The 25,599-nt window shown below is 41.5% G+C and overlaps 1 protein-coding gene across 5 annotated transcripts in view; it reads left to right on the top strand.

Moving 5' to 3' along the window:
- OSBPL6 (oxysterol binding protein like 6) overlaps positions 1-6,357 on the top strand; it is a 201,215-nt gene extending 194,858 nt beyond the window's left edge. For all 5 annotated transcript variants that reach the window (XM_036099142.2, XM_036099143.2, XM_036099144.2 and 2 more), the window contains 4 exons: positions 882-1,026; positions 2,276-2,402; positions 3,859-3,981; positions 5,669-6,357. In XM_036099142.2, coding sequence (XP_035955035.1) covers positions 882-1,026; positions 2,276-2,402; positions 3,859-3,981; positions 5,669-5,777 — 504 coding nt within the window. In that variant the 3' untranslated portion in view covers positions 5,778-6,357. The remainder of the gene's footprint in view (positions 1-881; positions 1,027-2,275; positions 2,403-3,858; positions 3,982-5,668) is intronic.
- The last annotated feature ends 19,242 nt before the right edge of the window (positions 6,358-25,599 follow it).

Genomic DNA, 25,599 nt, shown 5'->3' on the forward strand with positions numbered 1-25,599 from the left:
CAATTTGTCACATAACTTACGTTCTGTTCTTTCACTTTGACAAATATACCTTTTATAACAAAGCCCGCGAGGCCAGGTTGGGCACTTTAGAACTCCGAGCTGGAAACCTGGCAGTGCAGGACAGCCAGCCCTGACTCATGGCCTTCCTGCCCTCTCCCCACCTGTGACAGCCTCTGTCCTGCCCCACAGGGGGCCTCACCCACGCGTAGGAAGGCAGTCCAGCGGAACGTCTAAGCTCTGTCCACACCTGCCTCAGACGGCCACCCCTGGCCGCCCCTCAGGCCTCATCACACCCTGGTGGTGGGCGGTCTGTCCTTTGGAAGGATGAATCCAAAGAAAGCTGGAAGAAGCTTAGAGTGGTTGGGAAAGGGAATTCTAGGACCTGATCTAGAAGGGGCCATGGGATCCAGATGGGTAAATGCCCACAGACTTCTCATCTCCTAGGGAGAAGCATGGCTAGAAGAGGGCCAGAGCAGGGTTTTCCTCATGAAATTTAGCCATTTACAGGCACTATAAAAATTACTTCCCAAGTGACTTCTACAGCACGGCCCACTAAAACTCATTAAGATCCATGAACAAAGGGGAAATTTGAGACGGGGGCATCTAAGGAAGAAATTACCAACCGATAAGTTAATACTAGGTTATTAGGAGAGAAGCTGAGCCTTTTCTGCCCTAGCATAGAGTAGAGCTGATCTCTTTCTTTAAAGTTAAGCCCACTAACACTTGGAAAGCCAACCTTTCATATAAAACCTTTTGAGATAGATTTCTGGAAGTGGTTTGAATGAGTGACTTCAAATTTAAGAATGTTTTCCATTTGGAAATTGTAGGGATTAGTGTTATGAAACAGATTGGATGTTTTCATTGGGGTTTGGTTTTTCCAGGTGAATTATTGGAATTCTAATGTGAATGAGGTCCAGGGGGTCGTAATGGATCAGGAGGGGAAGGTGGTGCACCGGCTCTTCGGGAAGTGGCATGAAGGGCTCTACTGTGGCGTGGCCCCCTCTGCAAAGTGCATCTGGAGACCAGGTGAGATGGGCATGAGCATCTTGTGTCTGGAGGGCACCTTGAGTGACAGAAGGATGGGAATGTCACATCTCATGCAGTTCACCATATGCTTTCTTTCATAGTGAGATTAAAAACATAGATGCTTAAAAAAAATTAAAAATAAAATAAAAAATAAAAAATAAAAACATAGATGCTTAAGTTAAGCATAGTTATATTGTATACTTAACATACAAATGAGGTAAATCCCAACTTTTGATAATAAGGAATTATAAAATTTAGGCCAAATCTGACATGTGGTCAGAGATGAGGCTTCATGTAATGTCATTCTAAATGTAATGCCTACCTTCAAAAGCTAGGTATGTTTATTAAAGAGTTTAGGCAATTGAACTATACAAACACAAATCCTTACTCATTTATTCTCTGTTCTAATAAAACAAGGGAAAAGCGTGCAAACATCTATAATCCACAAAGTCAATAACTTAACCAGAATAAGTGATCTTCTCACTTGAGCAGCAAAAAGCTGCAATATGTTGACATTTAATAAAAGATATCAAGAGAGTTCTGGTAATACACTAGCAATAATTAAATATCAAGGGTAAATAGAACAAGTGTCCACATGGTATTTATTTTCATTGCAATTTTGTCAGTTAAGTCCTAACTTTAAAATTAGTTGTTGGTTTTCTAAGAGACCTCAATGAGTATTTAAATTTCCTGCTGGTAGAGTGGTTAGTTCATTCATTCAGCAGCTGTTTCTTGAGTAATGACCGAATCAAGCTTTGCTCTAAGAGCTTGGAATACATCAATGAGCAAAGCATACAAAGATCCTGCCTTTGAGTTTAGTTAAAAAGTGCCAGTGAATATTAATTTAGATCTGCATCTTTTTCTTTTTCTAAAAGGAAGTAAATTGTGTTTCTGGTGATATCTTAATGTTCATAGTTAATCACCCTGGCATTTAGTTACCCAGTTGAATATTTGAGGAAAAAATGATGACATTGTTTACCCAGTAAAGAGTACTCTATGTACAAAGTTTTATTTTAAAGGCTGGGTTTCATTAAATATATGAATCAACCAGTTCTGATAAGTAACACAAAGTTTCCTATCTAGCAAAACCCAACCAATTTAATCTGCCTAAGAAAAATCTTAATCTGATTTTTCTGACTACAAATTTAGTATTCGTGTGGATATTAGTTAAGCACCTGGGTTAAGTCACCTTCTGCAGGCTTCCTTAAACCTCTCTGCCACTCACTGTGGTTTATGGGCATTATTCCAGGTTCCATGCCAACCAACTATGAGCTCTACTATGGCTTCACGAGGTTTGCTATCGAGCTCAATGAGTTAGATCCTGTCCTGAAAGATCTCCTTCCACCGACAGATGCCCGATTCCGGCCAGATCAGAGGTGAGCCTGGCAATGATGTTTGAAATGGACACTAGATCATGGCATGGCCCTACGGATGCCACCGAAGCTTATTTTCACCACCCTCATTTATTTATTCATGGAATCGTTCATGAATTCCCTCATTCCCTTATTCACTCCACACCATTTGAGCCTTTTACCCTAGCTAAGACGGTATGCTCGGGTGATCGTAACAGATGTTTAGCTCAACAAAGTTTCCCACAGAAGATAACACAGTTCTTAACAAAAGGTCCCTGCCCCCCAACCCCAAATTCACCAGAAGTGTGCAAATTTGTGAACTCTGCTCCACTAAAACCTCCTCCAGGGTTTTCACCTCTTTACTTCTACTACTCTGTCACATGGACTATCTTTTAACCTGAAGAATAAGAAGATAAGTTACAAGAACATCTAGAAATGCTCCAAGTCAAAGTCTGGAGTTTGTCCAGCGTGGTTTTGATCCCATGGGATGTGAGGTGTACTCAAAATGCAGTCCCTTTAATACCTTCTGATTCTTATTTTTTATTATTCTTATATAGTTCTGTATGCATGTTGTCCATTCCGACAGAGTTAATTTTACTTTTTCCAAAAATTCTATATGCCGCACAAATTCCGCCTGAGATCATTTTCTGTTTCCAGTGTATCTGTGGCTTTATGTGTTTTCTGCCAAAAAATTCCAGTGTTGAATGTCCTACTATTCAGTCCTCTTACACTCCCCCCGCCCCCAGAACCTGAGGTCTCACTGTCTGACATTCCAGTGTGTCAACAAACTTCCCATGGGCATCACACTGAATCCCTGTTCTTTGCTCTCATTTTGACATTTAAATATAGGTTTTGCAAATCCCCACTAGGTCTGCTTTTTCTTTCTCAATTCTATTCCAGTATTCCCTTCCTGAATTTCATTTATGATTCATTTCCTTTTTTGCAGCCTTTTGTAATTTCCCCCAGTGTTAGATTCTCTTTTTGTCACCAGTTTTACTCTCTTCGATAAAACAGGAAAACTCCTTCCCTCTCGGTCTGTTCTAAAAGTAGGTGGAGAACAGCCAGCTACCATCCTCCCTCTTCTGGCCTTTACCAAGTGTTTTTCCGATAATATGGAAAAGGAGCGCAACCCCGTACTTCATATTGTCCTGAGCCTGGGCTCTCCCATCATCCTGAAAATCTCAAGTTACAGAACCCAAGAGAGCACAGAAGAGTCTCCAAGGCCAAACTACCCCCCTTCCACCCCTAGCTTCACATTGCTGTACACAGTAATGTGGTTGACATACACAGCAAGTATGTTATGGTGGGCAGACACACAGAGGTAGTGTGGCCTGGGGTGGGAGCGAGGGCACATTATCAGAGTAGGACTGTTCGCCGTGTTATGTTCTCAGCAACTAGAAGGTAATTTTATACAAGACGAGATTATTTTTTCCCCAGCAAAGAGGATGGTGTATTAGAGGGATAACTGTGTTCTGCTTAGATTTTTGGAAGAAGGAAATTTAGAAGCTGCGGCCGCAGAGAAGCAAAGAGTGGAGGAACTCCAGAGATCTCGAAGGCGCTACATGGAAGAAAACAACCTTGAACATATACCAAAATTTTTTAAGTAAGTCAGTTCATTCCTATAACAAGTTCATGTTTTGCAGATGATTGCCACCAGCCATGAGAAACTCCAGGTGTAAAGGGAAAATGAGGGATAGTTTAGTGGCCAGGGAGCTTAAAATTATACTGATTTGGGTAACTTTGGTTTTGGTAGTGAAAGTATTGAACCAGACTTTGCACTTGTGAACAGTTTGTTACCACACAAATCAATTCTCCTCCACAGCTCTTTTCTTTTCGTGGGCAGCAAAAAGGGTGAGGGCCTTGCACAGAATGCTCTTTGTACTTCAGCTATACCATTGAGAATGGTAGAAACTTCTTTCCACCCCCTCAACTCAAGGCCACAGTGGGACCCCACTGCCCACAAGGTCATCCTGGCTTCAGTAGCATTTAATTTTATTTCTGTCATACGGGGCTTGTGTCATTCAGATTTGGCCCTTCTGTGGGATCATCATGGGTGATTATTACAGGATTATTTGTAGGATTATAGATACGTCACACAGATGAAGAAGCTGTATTTTCCAAATCCATCTGTTACCCTCCAGAGCCAGGACACATCAGCTCAGAATAACCTCATGTCCTTTCGAATTGCCATCTTGTGACTGCCCTGGGGAGGAATGCAGCCTTGCCCTTTAGCTGTTGAAAGTGCACCCTGGGCGTGGAGCACGCAGGGGCTCATGAGCTACTGTGGTTGCATACCCTTCCCTGCAAGTGAAGCAGAGACTATTCTTTTTTTTTTTTTTTTTTAAGATTTTATTTATTTATTTGAGACAGAGAGAATGAGAGAGAGAGAGCACATGAGAGGGGGGAGGGTCAGAGGGAGAAGCAGGCTCCCTGCCGAGCAGGGAGCCCGATGCGGGACTCGATCCAGGGTCTCCAGGATCATGACCTGAGCCGAAGGCAGTCGCTTAACCAACTGAGCCACCCAGGCGCCCGAAGCAGAGACTATTCTTGTGGGTCTGGGGCCTGAAGCTCTTTGTACAAAACTTGTACGTGCTTTTTTTTTTTTTTCTTTTGGTAAAGATTTATTTGAGAGAGAGCATATGGGGGGAGGGGCAGAGGGAGAGAGAGCGAGAGAAAGAATCCAGAGCAGACTCCGCACTGAGCGTGGAGCCCAATGTGGGGCTCCATCTCACAACCCTGAGATCACGACCTGAGTCGAAATCGAGAGTCAGCGACTGTGCTACCTAGGTGCCCTATACCTGCTTTTTGGGGGGCAGTTCACTTTCTAGCCTTGCCTTGAAGTGATTTATTTGTGCCCCTTTTCCCTCTCCCCATGACCCCATCCACTCCTATTTCAAATAAGCAACACAAACAAAAAGGACTTTGTTTTTGGTCAAAATAGTCAAATCAGGGTGCCTGGGTGGCTCAGTCAGTTAAGGGACTGCCTTTGGCTCGGGTCATGATCCCGGGGTCCTGGGATCGAGTTCTGCATTAGGCTCCTTGCTCAGCGGGAAGCCTGCTCCTCCCTCTGCCTGCTGTTCCCCCTGCTTGTGTGCACGCGCTCTCTCTCTCTCTCTCTGACAAATAAATAAAATCTTAAAAAAATAGTCAAGTCATCAATAAGCAGCTAGGACACTGACTGACTTACAGAGTACCCCTCATGCATGCACATGCTGTCTACGGGACAGGGTCCAATGACCAGGCCACCTTGACGTCATTTGTGTCTAATGTTGATTTTTGTATTTCCACAGAAAAGTCATTGATGCCAATCAAAGAGAAGCCTGGGTTTCTAATGATACCTACTGGGAGCTGCGAAAGGACCCTGGGTTTAGCAAAGTAGACAGCCCTGTTCTTTGGTAAACTGGGAATGTAGAACTAGCCAACATATCATGCTCTGAATGAATAAATAACTATGCACAATTATGTTTCCTAGAGCTCCGCGTGGTTTCTGGGTCGACTGAAAACCGACCGTTTGCTTTTCTATTCATCTTTGTAATGGACTTTCAGAAGTGCATTAGACAAGGCCCCTAACCACTTTTGGATCCTTTCTGTTTTGCTGCAACCATATCCCTTAAAAAACATCCACGCCCTCCTTGAAAAGCAGAATAAAAGGAGCAGAATATCAAATCCAAAGTCTGAAGTGTTTGTAAAGAAAACAAACTGTCACTGGTGCTTAAAGCTGATCCAGAGAGTTTAAAGCAACATGACAAATAAACCACGCTTTTGGTCCTTTGTCTGGAAGCACCATCCCCGCATCTAGAAGCTCCTGTACCACGGCACTTGGTCAGCTCGGACTTCGAGTGTGTCCGTTTGATGTGGTGTACTTGTGCTGACCTTGTCAAAAAAGATGTGATACTCCTCAGAACCCTGTTCCATCTGTACGCCATTGTTCATGCCTTAAGAAATGCAAAGATGTACAATAAACCATTTTTTAAATGTGTGCTCATAGGTTTATGTGAGGAACAGCTCTTTTGAATCACGGCATGATTCACTTTCTGGGCTCAGAACAATTATGAGACTAACGTAAGTGGATTTTAAAAAGGTAAACTACACACGCTTTACTTTGATACGCTGGTGACTGTCTCCTCTATCTGAAGGGCAAGAAGGAGAAGGTGTGCTCAGTAGATCTCTGTATTCACATTGCTCGTCAAGTTCCTGTCCTGCGCCCAGATAATAAACCCTCTTCCGCCTAATCTCACAGTGTGCCCTATTCTTTGGCAATATCTGTATTTGATTTGAACACTTGGCATCAGTGTTAAAACCGTAGACGGAAATAACAGAAAGCATGTGGAATGTCTGCGTGGGCTTAGGAGTCACTGTAAACGGAACTATTTCTGAGTGGAGCACGATGTAACCCGCATCTCTGTCCTGGGCCCCGGCCGTGGGCACTCGCGGAAACCCACTGGGAACAGAAGCGAGAATACTAGTAGCTTATTTGCATTGTTTAAATGAGTTCTATGCAAAATCATATTTTATATTTTCATCAAGTGATTCTGTATGATACGTAACGACATATTAGGCATTTGCCTTGCTATTGGCAGAGATAATAAAATAAGCTAAGGAATTTATCCATCCCAACAAAAGCAGGGGGGAGGGGCAGAAATATGCTTTGCATACTTCAGGATTTGTTTTTTCTTCCAATATACAGAGGCTTTTGTAAGAAACTTGCATCAGTGTTCCTGAGTTTCTAATTTTAGTATATGTGCTGCCGAAGCGAGCACAGTGTTCCTGAGTTTCTGCACGTAGATGACTATATAAATGCCTGTATGTTTAAAAAAAAAATCTCTTCAGAGTTTTTCCTAGAGAATTATAAAAGTACATATATTTTATTCTTAGAGTCTTACCATCAGATTTTAAGTGCTATTTTAAACTCTGATAACAAGGTTATTGGCATTTACATTTTGTTACGAGCTGTTGATTTTAGTGTTCTTTCTCCTCAGCCAGGCGTTCCTAATTAATGGCCAACCCACTCTCAAACCCCAGCTGCTGCGGAGAGCGGAAGGGAAAACTCTGGAGTCTCCACTAGGTGGAGCAGTGTGTTAGTTCTGAAACTCATCCCCCTCCTTGTATCTGAGGCCCTACGTTATGTGTACCGTAGGGTTTAAAGTGGAATTTCCTTTTCAAAAGTAAGCTCCCTAATCCATCCCCAGATGTAAGCATTCCACTGGAGCAACAGCCTCCCTAGGATTCTCAATGCCTTTAATTCCCATTTTAAATCTGTAGGTGGCTTGCCTCGAGGTAGTAAAATTATTTCCTTGTTACTGATTTTTTTCTGTGCATTCGTCGTCTTTTTATCTGCATCCTGAGATACATGCCTTTAACTTTAATTAGAATTTAATTAGAATTCAGTTGTCTTCCCCACAGAAGTCTGTTCTCCCACAGTCGGTAAAGCTTTAAATACTATTTAAAGGGGTTCTGGTCTGTACTTACTAGCACTTCCCTGAACAGTCTCAAAATATGTAGCCTAAAAATAAGAAGAGAATTCTGCAAAGCAAAGGTACTCGAATAGAGAAGCAGGAAGGTGAGGCATGAGGTGACCATGGGTGTATCAGTCAGACAGCTGAAAGAGGACCCAGGGCCCATCAGGGAAGCAACTACCGTACCTGGCATTCGGGCTGAAATTGAGAAAAAGAGTAACTACTAGAAAGGACCTTCACTAGATAAGTTCAAGCTACAAATCAAGTAGGTAAATGTTGGTCAGAGCTAACCTGAAACTCTGATTAGGATTTCAAGATGAGAATGAGAAGAATGTCACATTAATGAAAAGCACCACATTTAAAAATATCCCAGATTTAGAATCTCTTTTGAGATCCAGATATCCTGATTAGACTCCTAATTCAAGCCTTCAAATAAGTTTTAGATAATATTCCTATAATACCTGATTCACAAATCTCCCTATTAAGTATTCGTGCCCATGTAATGGTCTCATCCCTCCCCCCCTACCCCCTGCCCCACCCCCCTTTCTTTTAACTTTTGATTGATACCACGGTTTTAGAATAGTGAGACTTACTCTGTTTGGGATTTTCATCCGCATAATTTGGGGGCTTTTGAGACTAGTTTAAACAGCAAAAGGATAGAATAAATATTAAATCATTCCTGATAAAACCTGACTTATTTCTTAGAATTTTATATGAGCCTCTTTGTTTCAAGGGTACTTTTCTTATTTGTCTTTCCCCTCAAACAATCTAAACTAGAGGAAGACTTAATATGTCTTCATACCTCCCCCGTGATTTATTCATCAACTCCTTCATCTTTCTGAGCTGGTCACTAAGGAAAGCAGTAATAAGTGATGATGGTCTTGTGGACGTGGCTGGACTGAGCAGATCGACGGCCCACACCAGCACTCACAGAGGCCGACCAGAAACCAATTATTTTGTTTCCATATGCTGCCACCCACGGTGCACATTTACTCTCAGATTTTGCTGTTATTGTTGTTGTTTTTTTTTAATTAAGTCATTATTTTTCATGTGTTACTTACAAGTACCCCATAATTTCCAGGCAGTTGTAAAAATAAACCTCATTTAAGATACCTTTTAATATTGCCTATCAATTACATGTGACATAAAAACTACCAAATGTATTTTCCGAGGAAGAGAAACCAAGGGGTTGTCAATACAAAGGATGCCAGGTTGCTGATTTTCCAAATTTTTGCTCCTCTTCATCATTCTGGTCCCGGTGCCTTTCAGCAATCCCACTAATCAATCGTTAGGGATTAAAGAGGAACCTGATCAATGGTTTGCTTAGTGGCTGGAGAAGACTTTATAATCATAATCTAACATATAATTTTGTTATTACAAAAATTAATTATCCATCTTGTCTAATCTTGTTCCCTGTCATCCTAGATAATGAAGTGTTTGGGGGAGCAGAGCTCCTCACACACCAGGGGGTGTAATAAATGTTTGCACTTGGCTCAAGTCGTTATATTATGAATGTGGCACAGTAAATAAAGTTTGTGTACAAAATACCAGTTTATTTCTATGGGAGCCATTATGTTCAGGATATATATAATGTATCTAATTAAACAATTATGCATCTATCTTGTGCTCTAGAAATGTTCTTTTGGGGGAAAGATGGAAAAAAATGTAATTGGAGCTAAGATTAAAGTGTTTTTGGTTTTGTTGGGGTTATTTTTTGTTGTTTTCAAAAAGCTTCCCAATCATTTGGAAATACCGCTTATCAAAACATGATCAAACCCTCTAGGTTTTAACTGAACTTCTTTTGTAAAATTGATACATTTAAAGCATACATTGCATGAATCATTCTGTTAAGCCTGACTTTGTTTAGGTTTAACACTTACATAGGTTCTTTGGGGAAGACAACTGAGAACGCACCTATGTGACTGAATTGTAAGACCCTCATTGCAGCCTTTGCTATTAGAGAAAATGATAAATTGCCTAAGAAGGGGTTAGCTTTAATTCTTTCAAAATGAGATCTAAAAACAGAATTCTTTAAAAATTTTTGTGATGAAGCCGCATGCCCAACATTCGGAGCAAATGAAGCCCCATGATTACATGGGGCAGTTTCCTGTCTGTTACATGCATCCTTTTGTTTTCCAAAACCACCATCATTTTTCCCCTTCCTCTGGTCCTAACATAGCGAGGGGCAGGGATACACATGTCTATTCTTTTGCACTGTGTCATTGAGTATGGGGAAAATATGCAGTATTTATGCACAGTTGCAGGGAACCCCTGCATTTAGCCTCTGTGGAACACTATTAAATGTTCATGGATTTAAAATTGCTCCCTAATTACATATTATTCGTTTCCTTGGTTTCTTCAGATTGGTAGGAAAAAAAACATAAAACAAGAATTTCTTAGTTTCTGCAATTTTTTTTCCCATTACGCTTCCTTCTAAATATAAATTTAGGGCAATAGTGATAAAAGGAATCTAAAGTTTTCAGAAAATAAGGTATAATTCTATTTTAGTCCACCTGTTTCTTCTTACTTTAAATTAATAAGGTAAGGTAATTTAATACTGTTAAACAGAAGAATGCTAAAACTATTACTTCTTTTATCTTAGGCACCAACTTCCCCGCATCCCCTATTTATCATCATCCAGTTATTTCTTTAGGAAACGATGTAGTTGCTAGAAACTTTTTTCAGTCATTTCCAGCTTACTGAGATAGAGCTGGCATAAACTTTACATATATGAATGAGTAATTTGATACATTTTGACATATATGTACACTCTTGACACCATCACAACAATCACAGTAATGAAATCCATCACCACCAAACATTTCCTCTGCCCCTTTATCATCCCTCCCCTGCCCCCTCCCATCTGCCACCCCGAGGCAATCATTGATCTGCTTTCATTACTTCTTAAAAATCTGCATATTTTCTTATATTTATTGCATATGGGGTTTTTCTAGAAGACTGTGTGCATATGGTAGACCTGTGCCCCCAAACGCCTCCTGAGCCACTACCCCGGTATCCACCATCAGTACTAACACGTTACAAGAGGATCTCATTAAGTTCTAGGTCTGGTAGCCCAGTAGAATTTTTAGATTTTAAATAGGAGACAATAAACCATTTTTCAGATCAAAATGGCCGTGTAAGTTAATGAATTCATTTCCATCTTTGCGGTGGGGGGGGGGGGTATCCAAAATAATGGTAACGATGAACTTGTTGGCAGTGCTGTGGAAACCCCGGGAAGGGTTTTCCTCTTGTTTGTAAGGAACGCCGTGAGAATCCAGAACGACTGCTCTCGAAATGATGGTGTCTTGATAATGATGACGAAGGAAGTAGGCTTTGCTGGTTTCTTTACTATTTGCCAACCCTAACCCCCCTTTTGGGTCACAAACATTTGAAACCTCCAGGGCTCCAAAAAGGCTGCCTTTCCATCTTTCCTAATGCACTCACTCCTCATCTGGAAATCAAGTAAGCCTAACTTTCAGAAAGAAATGGAAATGAACTAGCTGCGGTCCAGGGAGCTTCCCACCATTGGCCGCTGTGCAAGTTGAAAGCTTATTCCTTCTTTCCTGCCTCGCAAAGCCTGTCGCTCAAAAGTAGAAAACTTTTCCAGAGACTGTCAAATACATCATGATTGACATTAAATGCTAATGAAGAAAAAAGTCAAGAATGGGTAAAAGAGAAATGGAATCTGAGGAAGAAATGTAGGCTCCCTAAGTGGGGTGAGGGTCATGCTCCTTGGGGGCGCATGGATGGATCCCAGGGGGCCGAGTTATTGCCTCGGATGTTTATTTACAGGCAGATTTCTGAGCTTCCCTCTGAAGATTCTGAGTCCCTAGATCTAGGGTGTGGACCAAGAATCTGCATTTTACCAAGCACACTTGGCCCCCAAGAAATTTTGAGGCAGATGGGAAACCGCCATGAGCATGGGCTGGCCCAACCGCCCACTCCCTGCTCCCTGCTCCAATCTCAGGATTTTGTTTTTTGTTGTCTCATAGCGACATTTAGGAGTCAACAAGAAAGTCTACTTCAAGGCATAAAAACTGACTAGAGCCTGGTGACTTGTGACTCACCCTGTCACACGTGGCTTCTTGTCACTTTGATGACTTCTGTCCCGAGGCCAGTGCTGTGATATGGAGGTGAAGAGAAGGGAGGACAGAACTCTGAAACCTGAAAGATGAGACTGCGTTAACCAGAGACCCTAAAAGTCTGTTCTGGGGGAATTCTAACCAGCCCAGATATACAGAACTTCTACTCTTCGAAGCCATGGATCAACCTCTCCTGCCTCACCTTCCATTCCCACTTAGATCTGGTTCATGCCTCCAAGAGAAGTTTTAAAATTGGGCTGAGGAGGGCCTCCTGGCTTGTGGAAGCCCATAGGGAAATTCCGTGGCAAAGCGTGCTCTTGGTAACCTGACAGATTTTCATAACGAGGTATAGCAGCAAATTCTTTATCCACATCAGCTTCTTCCCTGAAAATATTATATTTTTAAAATTTTTGTTTGAAAAAACTCCACTGTGAAATTATTCTGCTTATAATTGAACGTATAAAGGCAATAGTCGTACTGTTAGTTTGCATATGGTCATTTTGAGATAGAAAAATTCAATTTTATCTTATATTAGTAGAATTTCAAGCAACTTTCTACAGAAAAAATAGCTTGCAGTTAAACTTCCTACTAAAAGAGTAATTATTCACTGAAAAATATTGTCTAATCTGTGCCACCTCAAAATAAGAATTGTGCCTCTTCAATGAATGTTGTGTACCAGAATGTTACATTTGTAAGAGCACAGAAAACTCAATAAATTTTAAACTACATAAGGAGGCTTGAGTTTTGTGTGTAGTGTGTTCTAATGACCTGTCCACAAAATGAGTAAATATTTGTATCTCCAGCAAGAGACTTGAAGTTGGATTTAAAGAAAATTGAATACTTACATTGACTACATTTCCAGTTCCTTTTTTCATGTAGTAACAATGCAAAACCTGTTTTCAAATCAAATACTAGGACAAAGGATTTCTCCCTGAATTTTGAACTTATTTATATGAAGGCTTAGGAAGCTGGTTTCAGTTTTCTATTTTGTTTCTAGATTATAGGAGTAAAATTATATGTAGTTCTTAAAAGCTACAGGAAACTCAAGCCATCATAGATGAGTTTTTCCATTGCTGGGCTCTTGGGAAAGCCCCTAGGGATTGGCTTTTCCTCATCCAATAGTCCTCCCTCAGAAAGAGACTATTCATAGGGAGTATTTTCTGTCACTGAGGAAAACCCTTTCAATAAAATAGTGACAGTGTATTTTGTTTTTAATCTTCGTACATATTGTAAGCAGAAGATTTATCAGTCTTGACCTCCAAGTCTCTAGTTTCTTATAAAGAGGTAGAGGAAGAAGTATTTTCAGAGGAAATGTCAAAGCAATATACCAAACCTTTGGTCACTAGAATCCCCAAATCAGTTTCCTCTAAAAATATTGGCAGTTGGCCTATTTCAATCCTGCTGGAATATGTTAAGTGCATAGGCCCCTTCAACAGCCCAGTTCACTGTGGAGCGTTCACGGGGTGGTGCCTCATCTCGACGCTGTCCAACCACGGAGATGTGAGGGTCTTGTCACAACACCTCCTGGGATGGGGTCCCAGGATTATAGAGAGAAACATCCATGTGGGTGGCAGGAGCGCACAAAGAAATCTTCCCTCCTTGCATCCTTTTCTGCGTACACACCAGAAGTTCTTAGAGAGATAGAGGGAGGGAGGAAGAGAGGGAGAGACATACTGAGAAAATAAGAACTCCAGATGCCAAAGATATGCCCCTCTCCTTGCTGTATGGAATAGAAAGCAAATGGAAAATGAGTAGCAAAGAGACACAGTAGATGAGACTTTTATTTGCGTGGTTTGTGATTATAGAATCATGGTTGCCATGTCACTTCCCTGGTCCAAGGATGAAATCACGCCAGAGAATGAACCTCTTCCGAGTACACATAGCCCCAGTTACGTGACACTACTGTGGGTTTGTAGGTAGTGATTTCTTGGTTTCATTTTAGCTTCCTGGGTACAAAATGTGGATGCACACTGAGATAAATACAGATGAGCTCCTAACTAGGCAGCAACACGGTATCTGATTATACGGGAGGCTGGCAGGGCAGGGAGCACCCCCAGCGTGACTTTCTCAGTCAGTAACGTTCAGGTTTGTAGTCTCAGCCCTGAGAGTTCAAACTCATTTTCTAAATTCCTCACAAATTTGCCAGACAGAGTTAATGATATTTAATGGAACATTCTAAACTTATTTTGTTCAGAAAAAGATGTTTTTCCGCAGGAAGCCTAGCTCAACTGATGAAAAGGCCTAAAGCTAGCATGGTTAGAACCCCTCAGATTGTTCATTATTCATTTAGATGTTTATTTTTGCTTTGTTAGCATTTGGGACAGATCCTGACGACAAATCTATGTGGGTGGTATTATCCATGCTTTACCATTGACAATTCTGGGAGAGCTTGTCTCTCCAATGCGCCATCTCACGTGATGCTGCCTTCCCAACAGATGTGGGGAACCTCAAGAAAGAAATTTTCTTTTTTCTAGCCAGTGGGAAATTTGCAAAGCTGCTAACTTATGAACAACATTAGTGATTTTAGAGATATCCCAGACTCCACTTTTGTAAGTCACAATTAGGAATTCTAAAACCTAGGCCTGTAGTGAGTTTCCTATTGGTGCTCTAACAAATTACCATAAACTTAGTGGCTTAAAACAACGGATATTTATTCTTTTACGGTTCTGGGGGGGTAGGAGTCCAAAAGGAGTCCTACCGGCTAACATCAAAGCGTTGGCCCAGCTGGGCTGTTCCTTGTCTCTTCCAGCTTCTGATGGAGGCCTGCATTCCTTGGCTTGTGGCCGCATCCCTGAACCTCTGCTTCTGTAATCACAGGGCCTTCTCCTCTCATGTAGTCAAATCTCCCTCCTTGCTTTTATTAGAACACGGTGGTTATATTGAGAGCCCACCCAGGTAATCCAGGATAATCTCCCCATCTCAAGATCTCTAATATAATCAGATCTGGAAAATCCCTTTTGTCATATGAAGCAACATTCACAGACTGCAGGAATTAGGACAAGGACATCTTTCGGGGACATTATTCGGTCTACCATAATGGATTAACAAGCAGGAGGAGGTGAGTTGCACAATGCAAATGCAGAGGAAGTAAAAAAGTTCTTGTTCAATAACATAGAATTTCATAGTTAACCAGATGCTCAAGTCAAGACATCCAAAATGATTCTTTTACAAATCGACCACCTTTACCTAAAATAGTGCTTGGCATATTGTAGGTGTGCAAGAAATATTTATTAAATGAATGAATGGATGAATACAGCTCCTTGTGGAGATTGCAGACAGAAGAAAATGAAAGTCTCTGGAGAAAATAACTTTGAATTTTTTTTCATTACATTAAAAATAAGCAAGTGTGTGTTGAAACCTTTTTTGTAAAAAGGATTTTCCAGTTCCATGAAAGTGACTAATTCACTTAATTAAATAGGAAAATAAAATAGGTAACAGTCGGGGGTAGGGAGCATAAGTAGCATCCATTCCTGAGTAGACTCATTCAGTAAGGCATACATCTCTAAAGATAAAGAAAGCGGGAACATAGAACACCACATTCTCAATGGGACCGTCTTTAACATTGGCCTGCCTCTAGCCTTTTCTCTGAGTTCTCCATCATACTATACTACATCTGGCCACTACTCTTCTGAGGGTGAGTGACTACGGGTATCATTCTAAATTTAGGCTCATGTCAGTGCGAAGACTGGATGACTTCATATGGCACTAAATAGATCTTTGGAATAGCCAACGCCTATCTCAAGTAAACCCTGGTTTAAAGCAGTAGGAAAACCAGACTCCCATAACATACTTAACTTGAAACGAGAAAAATATTTGTTTGAATTGGAGAAGTCCCATTGTTTATAAATGAGAAGACGCTTCTCTCAGCCCTCCTCTCTAAACAAACTCACTTTCTATTCTCACTGGCATGTGAACTTGTTGCCTAATGAGACAGTTGAGATTAAAAGGTAACATTTTATCAATCCCATTCTTGGGGAGCAGAAGGAAAATGTCACAAAAAAATCACAAAAGAGCCTGTGTGAACTTTATTTTTTTTTTAAAGATTTTATTTATTTATCTGACAGAAAGAAGGAACACAAGTGGGGGGAGTGGGAGAGGGAGAAGCAGGCTTCCCGCAGAGCGGGGAGCCCCATGCAGGGTTCGATCCCAGAACCCTGGGATCATGACCTGAGCCGAAGGCAGATGCTTAACGACTGAGCCACGCAGGTGCCCCACCTGTGTGAACTTTAAATTAAGCCCTTATAAGTGAGAGTATAAAGGTAGTACGGAAACTCCGTGGGAGCAAGCATATGCCTGTACACTCAGTTGACGGCATCCTTACACAAATGAGAATTGACAGCGAATGTGTTTTCTGTGCTCAGGCCAGAGCCGGGAGTGGTTCGTGTCGAGCAAGTGGCATCTGTTGTCTATCACCAGGAGCAGAAATCTGAACAATTCTGCCAATACAAGTGGGTTTTGTTTTGATAACCTGTTAGTGAAACAAAAATACTGATGTTTCAACGTAGTGGGTTTTTTCTCTTATGTTTTTCCCTTGGCAAACATCCAAACAAGGCAAGAGCCTTAGAAAATGTTTTGAATGATAACAGGGGCATCTGGGTGGATCAGTTGGTTAAAGCATCCAACTCTTTTTTTTTTTTAAGGGAGGTTTTCTTTCTTTTTCTTTCTTTCTTTCTTTCTTTCTTTAAGATTTTATTTACTGATTTGTCAAAGAGAGAGAGGGAGAGCACAAGTAGGGGAAACTGCAGGCAGAGGGAGAAGCAGGCTCCCCACGGAGCAGGGAGCCCAACTCGGGGCTCGATCCCAGGACTCTGGGATCATGACCTGAGCTGAAGGCAGACGCTTAACCGACTGAGCCACCCATGAGCCCCAGCATCTGGCTCTTGATTTCAGCTCAATTCATGATCTCTGGATCTTGAGATCAAGCCCCACATTGGGCTCTGTGCTCAATGCAGAGTCTGCTTGTCCCTCTCCCTCCCCACCACTTGCTTTTGCACGCTCTCTCATAAACAAATAAATAAATAAATAAATAAATAAATAAATAAATAAAATCTTAAAAAAATAAATGATAACAGAGAATGCCAGGGTCTTCGTATTTCTTATCATCCACGCTACCTTTACTGCCTACAGCCATTGTACTAATACATTTTTCTGTGGAGTCTCTTTATCCAAGTGGTGTCTTTTCCTCAGTGAGGAGTCAAAACACGAAATAGGAATTTCTCTTTCTAGGGAAATTTGATGAAGAATATGTGATTTGCACAAAATATTTATCAACATTTATCATCCACCACTGGCGAGTTCATCCACCATGATGAAGTCAATGACCACATTGTGGAAACAAATGAAGACCATCCACAGGAGGACAGAGGCTACTTATTCAGAGCTGGCTTTAGCAAGAGAGCCACCATCACTTGTGTTTGGCAGAGACTGGCTCAGAGGCAGACAGGGGAGTTGGAAAGTTCTATATTGAACAAAGTTTCAGATATGCCTAGATGGAAAGCTGTTGGTATCGAGAAGATGGAGGCAGGCTCGCTAGAAGCAATATAGCTTATTTAGCTTGGGAAGCATATTTGGCTTTCTCTAGTCCTGAGTTGGAAACTGAGGCAAAAATAGGGAAGCTGGAGCCGTTGACTAAGTCCTGAAGTTCTGGGCTGATTGGGCTGATGGCTGCAGAGGTTCTGGGTGAAAGTTCTATTGTCATATATGGTCTGGCCATTGTCTGTATGTACGTTCGGTCTCTCAACATGAAAACCAGATTATTCAAAAAACAAAAAACGACAAAACAAAACTCCAGAAGGTTCAAGTCTGCTGGAGAGGCATCAGCATATATTGAAAAGTTAGTTGTTATTTTAAGAACATTGTGCCTGAAGATCAAGATCTAACACATACAGCAGCAGAAGGTGCATTTTCATATTGCTCTGTGAAACATAACTTTTCATTCAGGTCACGCGTCTCTACTTCTAAATTACTTTTACTCATTGTAAGTCCAAGTTTCTGTGTGCATGCTCACATGAAGCAATAGCTGTTGGTGTGCTGGCTTCCTTAGCAATGCCAATTTTATACCAGTGTCATAAGATGCTTCAAGTAGAAAATCAGTTGAAATAATTCCAAAAGTAGTTCAATTTTTTCATTCAATTCATGTGATGGGATAACTATGCACATAGAATTTAATCACAAATATGATTTTAAAAAATTGAAAAAAGACATCCTGGAAGTATTAATTGTGATTTTCTTGAGGTGGAAGATTATTTGTTTTTAAATTGTTTTTGAGTAAGGGCACCTGGCTGGCTCAGTCGGTTAAGCATCAGACTCTTGATTTCATCTCAGGTCATGATCTCAGGGTCTTGAGATCCAGCCCCATGACGGGCTCCACGCTCAGTGTAGAGTCTGCTGGAGATTCTCCCTCTCCCTCTCCTACTGCCCCTCCCCTCACACGCTCGTGCTCTCTCTCTCTCAAATAAATAAATCTTTTAAAAAATTGTTTTTGAGGGGCACCTGGGTGGCTCAGTCATTAAGCGTCTGCCTTCGGCTCAGGTCATGATCCTGGGGTCCTGGGATCGAGCCCCACATCGAGCTCCCTGCTCAGCGGGAAGCCTGCTTCTCCCTCTCCCACTCCCCCTGCTTGTGTTCCCTCTCTCGCTGTCTCTCTCTGTCTGTCAAATAAATAAAAATTTTTTAAAAAATTGTTTTTGAGTAGAACTATTTTACAGGTCCACCAATACAATAAAATGAATCTGTTGGTCAATAAATAAACATTTCATAAAACATATAATTGTAATTATTTTTAACACTCCCTTCTCAAATATATCCTGGTTTGGACAATAAATTATCCAGTTACCCTATGTCTGTATCCCCCACTCTTTCCAAAATCAGGTTCCTTGAAGCCCTTTCTTCCTGCTGACCTTTGGTTTTCTGAGGGCTTAGGCCTAAAAAGAGGACTTTTAAAAGATAAGGAAGGAACCTACTACTCAACAACAAAAAGCCAAACAACCTGATTAAAAAATGGGCAAAAGACTTGAATAGACATTTCTCCAAAGAAAGTACACAAATAGCCAATAAGCACATTAAAAGATGCTTAGCATCACTAAATAGGGAAATGCAAATCAAAACCACAAGATGCCATGTTATACTTATTATTAGGATGGTGATTCTTAAAACAAATAAAAAATAAAAACAAAATAACAAGTGCTGGCAAGGAGTAGAAAAATTGGAAGCTTTGTACGCTGTTGACAGGAATGTAAAATGGTGCAGCTGATATGGAAAATAGTACGGGAATTCCTAAAAAAAAAAAAATTAAAGTTAAATTACCATATGATCCAGCAATTCCACTTCTGAGTATATACCTGTAAACGTTTGCTATGCCCGCCATAACAAAATGCCACAGACTGGGTGTCTTAAACAAGACATTTATTTTCTTACAGTTCTGGAAGCTAGAAGTCCAAGTCAAGGCGCAGGTGGGTTTGGTTTCTTCTGAGGCCTCTCTTCTTGGCTGACAGATGGTCACCCTCTTGTTGCCTCTTCACATGTTTGTCTCTCTGTATATTCACACACCTGCAGCGTCTCTCAGCGTGACCAAATTTCCTTCTTAAAGGGAATGCAGTCAGATTGGATCACCGTGATCGCCTCATTTTGACTTAGTCACCTCTTAAAAGGCCTTCTCTTCAAATACAGTCACACTCGGAAATACTGGGGGTTAGAATTTCAGCATATGAATTTGATGGGGACACAATTCAGCCCCTAACAATACCCAAAATAATTGAAATCAGGGTCTCAAAGAGATATTTGCACATCTATGTTCATAGCATTATTCACAATAGGTGGAAGCAACACAAGTGTCCATCGATAAATGAACTGATAACAAAATGTGGTATACACATACAGTGGAATATTATTCAGCCTTAAAAAGGGAAGAAATTCTGATATATGCTATGACATGGATGAAACTTGGGGACGTTATGCTAATTGAATTAAAACAGTCACAAAAAAGACAAAGACTGCATTCTACTTCTAAGAGGCACTTGTAAAATTCATAGAAATAGAAAGTATAGAGTGGTTGCCAGAGGTTGAGGGGAGGGAGGAATGAAGAGTTGGTGTTTAATGGGTACAGAGTTTCTGTTTTGCAGGATGAAATAGTTCTGGAGATCGGTTGCATAGCAATGTGAATGTACTTAACACTACTGAACTCTATGCTTTAAAAATGGTTAAGATGATACATTTTATGTTATGTACATCTTACTGCAATTAAAAATTTTTTAAAGAATAAAATGACATAGATGTATACGCACCTTGTACCATTGTTAAATTTCCTTGATTTGACATTGTACAGTAGTTATGTAAGATGTAACCCTTTAGGGACATGGGGTGAATGCTACAGGGAACCTCTCTGTACTTTCTTTGCAACTTGCCATAAATCCATAATTAACTTCAAAGCAAAAAGTTGTTTTTAAAAATTGCACTCTTGTGTTTAAGAAAAAAGAAATTATAGATCGCCAGTTCAGTCTCTTGGACCAGCACATAATAGAACTTCACAGAGATAGAGATTAAAGAGTCTATTTAACCACAGCCTGCCCATGAGGGTAACTTTGATCAGAGAGAAGCTCACAAGCTGGGACCCAGCAGGCCCATGTAATGATTATTACAAGTTATTAGCCATCAAGGGAAAGAGAATTAGCATGCTTTCTCGTTGGCATTGGGGCCTTGGTAATGGCTTCCTACTGAGAAGAGTCCCCAACAATAATTCTGCATGTCGAATGCCTCATTTACCCAACAGTAAACCACAAGCTATAGCCCAGATTCTCTTCACGTACATCACTCAGTATCACACCGTGAGGGCACAACCAGTGGCAGGGCTTCTAGCCAAGGCCAAATGCAGTGGCAGGTTTTTCCCTCCAAACTCAGACACAAGATTTATCCTTGAAAAAGAGTTAGTCTCCCCTCCCCCAAACTGGGGGCTAGAAATGTCTAAAAGTTATGGGTGCAATCTGTCTCAACTACCAACTTTCTTAATTGGGGCAGTCCCGATTTTTTTATTTATTTTATTTTTTTTTTTTAAGATTTTATTTATTTATTTGACAGAGAGAGACACAGTAAGAGACGAACACAAGCAGGGGGAGTGGGAGAGGGAGAAGCAGGCTTCCCGCCGAGCAGGGAGCCCGACGTGGGGCTTGATCCCAGGACCTGGAATCATGACCTGAGCCAAAGGCAGATGCTGAACGACTGAGCCACCCAGGCGCCCCAGTCCCGATTTTTTTAATGACAGGGTTGGAGGTGTTATCGAAGACTTTATCTAGTTCTTTCACCTATGATTCAAATCTCAAATTCTCCACTGGAATGACTCTAGAAGAAATATTCCTGGTTGCCTGGCTCTGAAAAGAACTCTCACATAAGGCTAGTTATAAAGAAAACTAAAGGAAGATCTCTTCCTTCAAGGCCGAGTAACCAGGGTCGTTTCATAAGCATATGATGAAGAAGAAACATACTTCCCCATTCACCACGAGAAACATCCCCATAAAGAGCCCAATACCAGGCCTTAACAAAGACAAATAGGTGACCCACCTTGCGTGCTCTTGTAGTGCCATCGACTGAATGTTTGTACCTCCCTCCACCCAGAATTCGTGTTTCGTACAGGTGAGAGAGTCTGCATTGTGTGAACGGAGGTCTTGGTCCTTAGATTCCCTACGAGCTTTATGTGGGGATCTGCGCTCAGGTTAAGCGGACCAGGTGGAAGTGGCCCCTAGGTTGTTTTGGGATTGGATATTATTGGGTCTCCCTGGGAGGAGCTGTGAGGTACAGTGGGGTGGTCATTAATGGAGGCTGTTTCCAATCATTTGGTAAACTCCCCCCACAGGTTGGGTGTGGGGGGGTTGACCCTACAAGGTTTGTACCACACTGTCATGGCAGGCTTTCTCCATTGCAGGGGGCGGGGGGCGGGGAGGAGCTTGCAAATGCATTATAAAGAGTCTAGGGGTTATCCTGGGGTAGAGGTGGAAGAGGAGAGGGCATACTCTTCACCTGTGGCTATTGGTCTGTCAGGCCCAAGGTGTTGGAAGCCACAAGATCAGGATGTTGAGCCCTCCAGCTTTTAATGTGTAGTTGATTTATCACGGTCCTTGCCTCCAGCTCCTGTCTCTATCATTCCCCTTCAACACTTGGGACTCTGCCTTAGGATGTTCCTTCCACTGCTCCTATCTAGCTCCTACCTAGCATGTTGAAAGCTAATCCCCAAAGTGATGGTATTTGGGGGTGGGGCCTCTGGGACGTGATTAGGTCATGAGGGTGGAGCCCTAACTAATGGGATTAGTGCCCTTAAAATGAAGAAGCAGGCTCTCCCCAGCACCTTGATCTTGGATTTCCAGCCTCTAGAATTGTGAAAAATAAATGTCTGTTGTTTATAGGCCACTCAGCCTATGGTACTTTGTTACATAGTAGCCCAACCTGACTTAGACATGTAGCATACATCAAAAAAATTCAGCAATAATACCTGGACTCTAATCACAAAGTACAAACTAATCCTTATGTAAGTGTTCAAAATAAACACTAAGCAAATTCTTCTAAAGCCATTTGAGGGCCTTCCACAATAATATGAATTAGGCTTCCTTATCTTTCCATCTTCCAAGCTATGGTCCCCCCTTCATGGCATTCAATATTTACACAATAATAATAATGAAATTAAAAACCTTCTCTGCACCAGGTGCTTTAAAACATTATCTCTAATGTTCCAACAATATACACAGGAGGTATCATTAACCTAAAGTTATGGAAACTGAGGCTCAAAGCATTAAGTCACTTGCCCAAGTTCAACAGCAGAAGAAAGTTCAACAAGAAAATAAATATGGGCAGTAGTGAAGGAAAATAGAATTTTTAAAAAAGATTTTATTTATTTATTTGAGAGAGAGCATGAGCTGTGGGAAGGGACAGAGGGAGAGGGAGAAACAGACTCCCCGCTGAGGAACCAATGTGGGGCTAGATCCCAGGACCCCAAGATCATGACCTGAGCCGAACAGACGCTTACCAGACTGAGCCACCCAGGTGCCCCAGGAAATAGAATTTTTAAAATGATATGTATGGATATGGCTGCAACAAAAAGAAGGAAAAGCATAGATGTAAAAGGAGACTAAAATTTTAAGTGTAAACTTAAGTGTAAGTGCAATTAGGAAAGGGTTTTTTTGTTTTCCATTGCTGCTATTAAAAAAAAAAAGCCACAAAAAGAGTGGCTTAAAACAACACTCGTTTGTTATCTTACAGCTGTGCAGATCAGAGGTCCCAGGAGATCTCATTGTGCTAAAAATCAACTTATCAGCAGGGTTCATTCCTTCCCGGAGGGCCCCCCCCCCCCGCCCCCGCTCCCCACGGGAGGACCCATTTCCAGGTCCTAGAGGCAGACCCCTTTCCTTGGCTCATGGCCCCATTCTTCCATCTTCTGCCAGCGACATTAAGCCAAATCCTTTTTGTGCTACCATCTCTCTCTAATTCTCTCTCTTCTGCCTCCTTCCTCTTTAAGACTCCTGTGATTACATCTGGCCAACCTAGATAATCCAGGATAATCTTCCTATTTGAAAACCAGTTGACTAGCAGCCTTAATTCCATCTGCAACCTTAATTCCCCTTTGCCGGGTAACTGAACATATTCCAGCTTTAGACATCCTCGAGGGGCCATTATTCTGCCTACCACGGAGAGGTTTAAAGACCGTGCAATCAGTTCATGCTAAACAGACAAGTGGGCCTTGGGAGTTCACTTTTCCATTCTACCAATATTTGTGGAGTGCTTACAAGGCATCGGGAGCTATTCTAGGTGGGAAGCCAGTAACCAAACTAAAGGCTTAATAGGACTAATAAGTGCAGCTGCAACTTTTTATTCAGACCTTTTCTCTTTTGCCTTGAAAACACCTGGACATGTGGATATAAAGGTCCCATGGCCAGAGCAAGCTTGTGCCTTCAAGCAGGGCTATCACACCGGGATGGAGAAGTCCTATCAGAGCTGCCTGAAGAAGTCACTGGAAAGGTAAGATCAGACTTCTGGGCAAATAGAAAGCCAGGATGAGCAAAATCAGCGTATCCCTGACTCTCCCCCTTCAGGGAGGCTCGAGCTCCCTTCTTCTTGTCAGGCTGCCTCTCGAGTAAGCACATTCCTCGCTGCATACGGGATGTCTCCAAGTCTGCCTTTGCCGCACGTTGAGCAGACAAACTCGGCTTCAGTTACAGGTGCTGCAGATAAAGTGCAACACGAGGCAGATTGTTCTCGGTTTTCATTGGGTTTACAGGAGAGTGCACATATACTTGTATTACATTTTTTAAAAATCCCCGTTAAGACGAAACAGCATAGCAAGATAAATGACCTTTACTGAAAATCTTTAGCCCCCGTGGGTTTGTAAGAGAAATCATCTAGAGCTACCTTTTCTTATCCTGTCCGTATCTGATTTGGTTTCAAGATTACTTAATAGTAGTTGCCCCAGGGGTTGCCTGGGTGGCTCAGTCGATTGAGCGATTGAGCGTCTGCCTGGCTACCGTCCTAGGATCGAGCTGCGTAGGGCTTCCTGCTCAGTGGGAAGTCTGCTTCTCTCTCTCTCTGCCCCTTCCCACTGGTTGTTCTCTCTCTCAAATAAATGACTAAAATCTTAAAAAAAAAAAAAAAATAGTACTTGCCCCAGAATAGTAGTTGAATAGTTTTCATCCCTTCTATTTTCTGGAATGATTCTTTCAAAATCGGAATTATTTGTTCTTTGAAAATTTGATTGAACTCATCCCTAAAATTGTTCGGGTCTGGGTTTTTGTTTTGCTGAGCTTTTCATTCCCAATTCAATGTCTTTAATAGTTATTAGTCTATTCAGATTTCTGGGATTTTACATGTTTTGAATATTTGTCAATTTTATCTAGGTTTTGAAAGTTATTGCTGCACCATCGCTCATAATACTGTTTATTATTTCTTAAAATTGGCTGTGTCTGTAATTACTTCCCCCTTTTTATTATTCGTTTTGTGTCTGTGCATTTTCTCCCTCCCGGGTTCGTTTGTTGGTTTTTCTCTTAAATTCTGCCAGAGGTCCATTAGGGTTGTCGTTGGTTTCATGCATAATCCCCAGTATTTTTGGTTTTCTTAATGAATTTCTTTACCCTTATGTTTATTATTTCCCTCCTCATTTTCTTTGCTGTATTTGTTGGCCATTTGTTTTTTTTTTAAAGATTTTATTTATTTATTTGAGAGAGAGAGAATGAGAGACAGAGAGCATGAGAGGGAGGAGGGTCAGAGGGAGAAGCAGACTCCCCGCCGAGCAGGGAGCCCGATGCGGGACTCGATCCAGGGACTCCAGGATCATGACCTGAGCCGAAGGCAGTCGCTTAACCAACTGAGCCACCCAGGCGCCCTTTGTTGGCCATTTGTAATCTCTTATTTCCTAAGCTTATTTCTCATGTTTTCAATCAAATATACTTGGAGCGGTACGTGGTTCCCTTACGTACCGCTTGTTGTGGTGCACGCATTTTCACACAGTACTTTCATGTCGCCTGCTCTGAATATTTTGGGATTATTCTTCTAATTTTGTCTTTAACTCAAATACTGTATCTTTAAATTTCTAGAGTTGTGAGATTTAGCTCTCAACCTGCTGTTGATTTCTAGTTCTATTTCATCATAGTCAGAAAGAATAGTTTGCGTGATGCTGATTCAGGTCATGATCTCAGGGTCGTGAGATGGAGC

This window comes from Halichoerus grypus, chromosome 4 (genome assembly GCF_964656455.1).
Source record: "Halichoerus grypus chromosome 4, mHalGry1.hap1.1, whole genome shotgun sequence".
Classification (NCBI taxonomy): Eukaryota; Metazoa; Chordata; class Mammalia; order Carnivora; family Phocidae; genus Halichoerus; species Halichoerus grypus.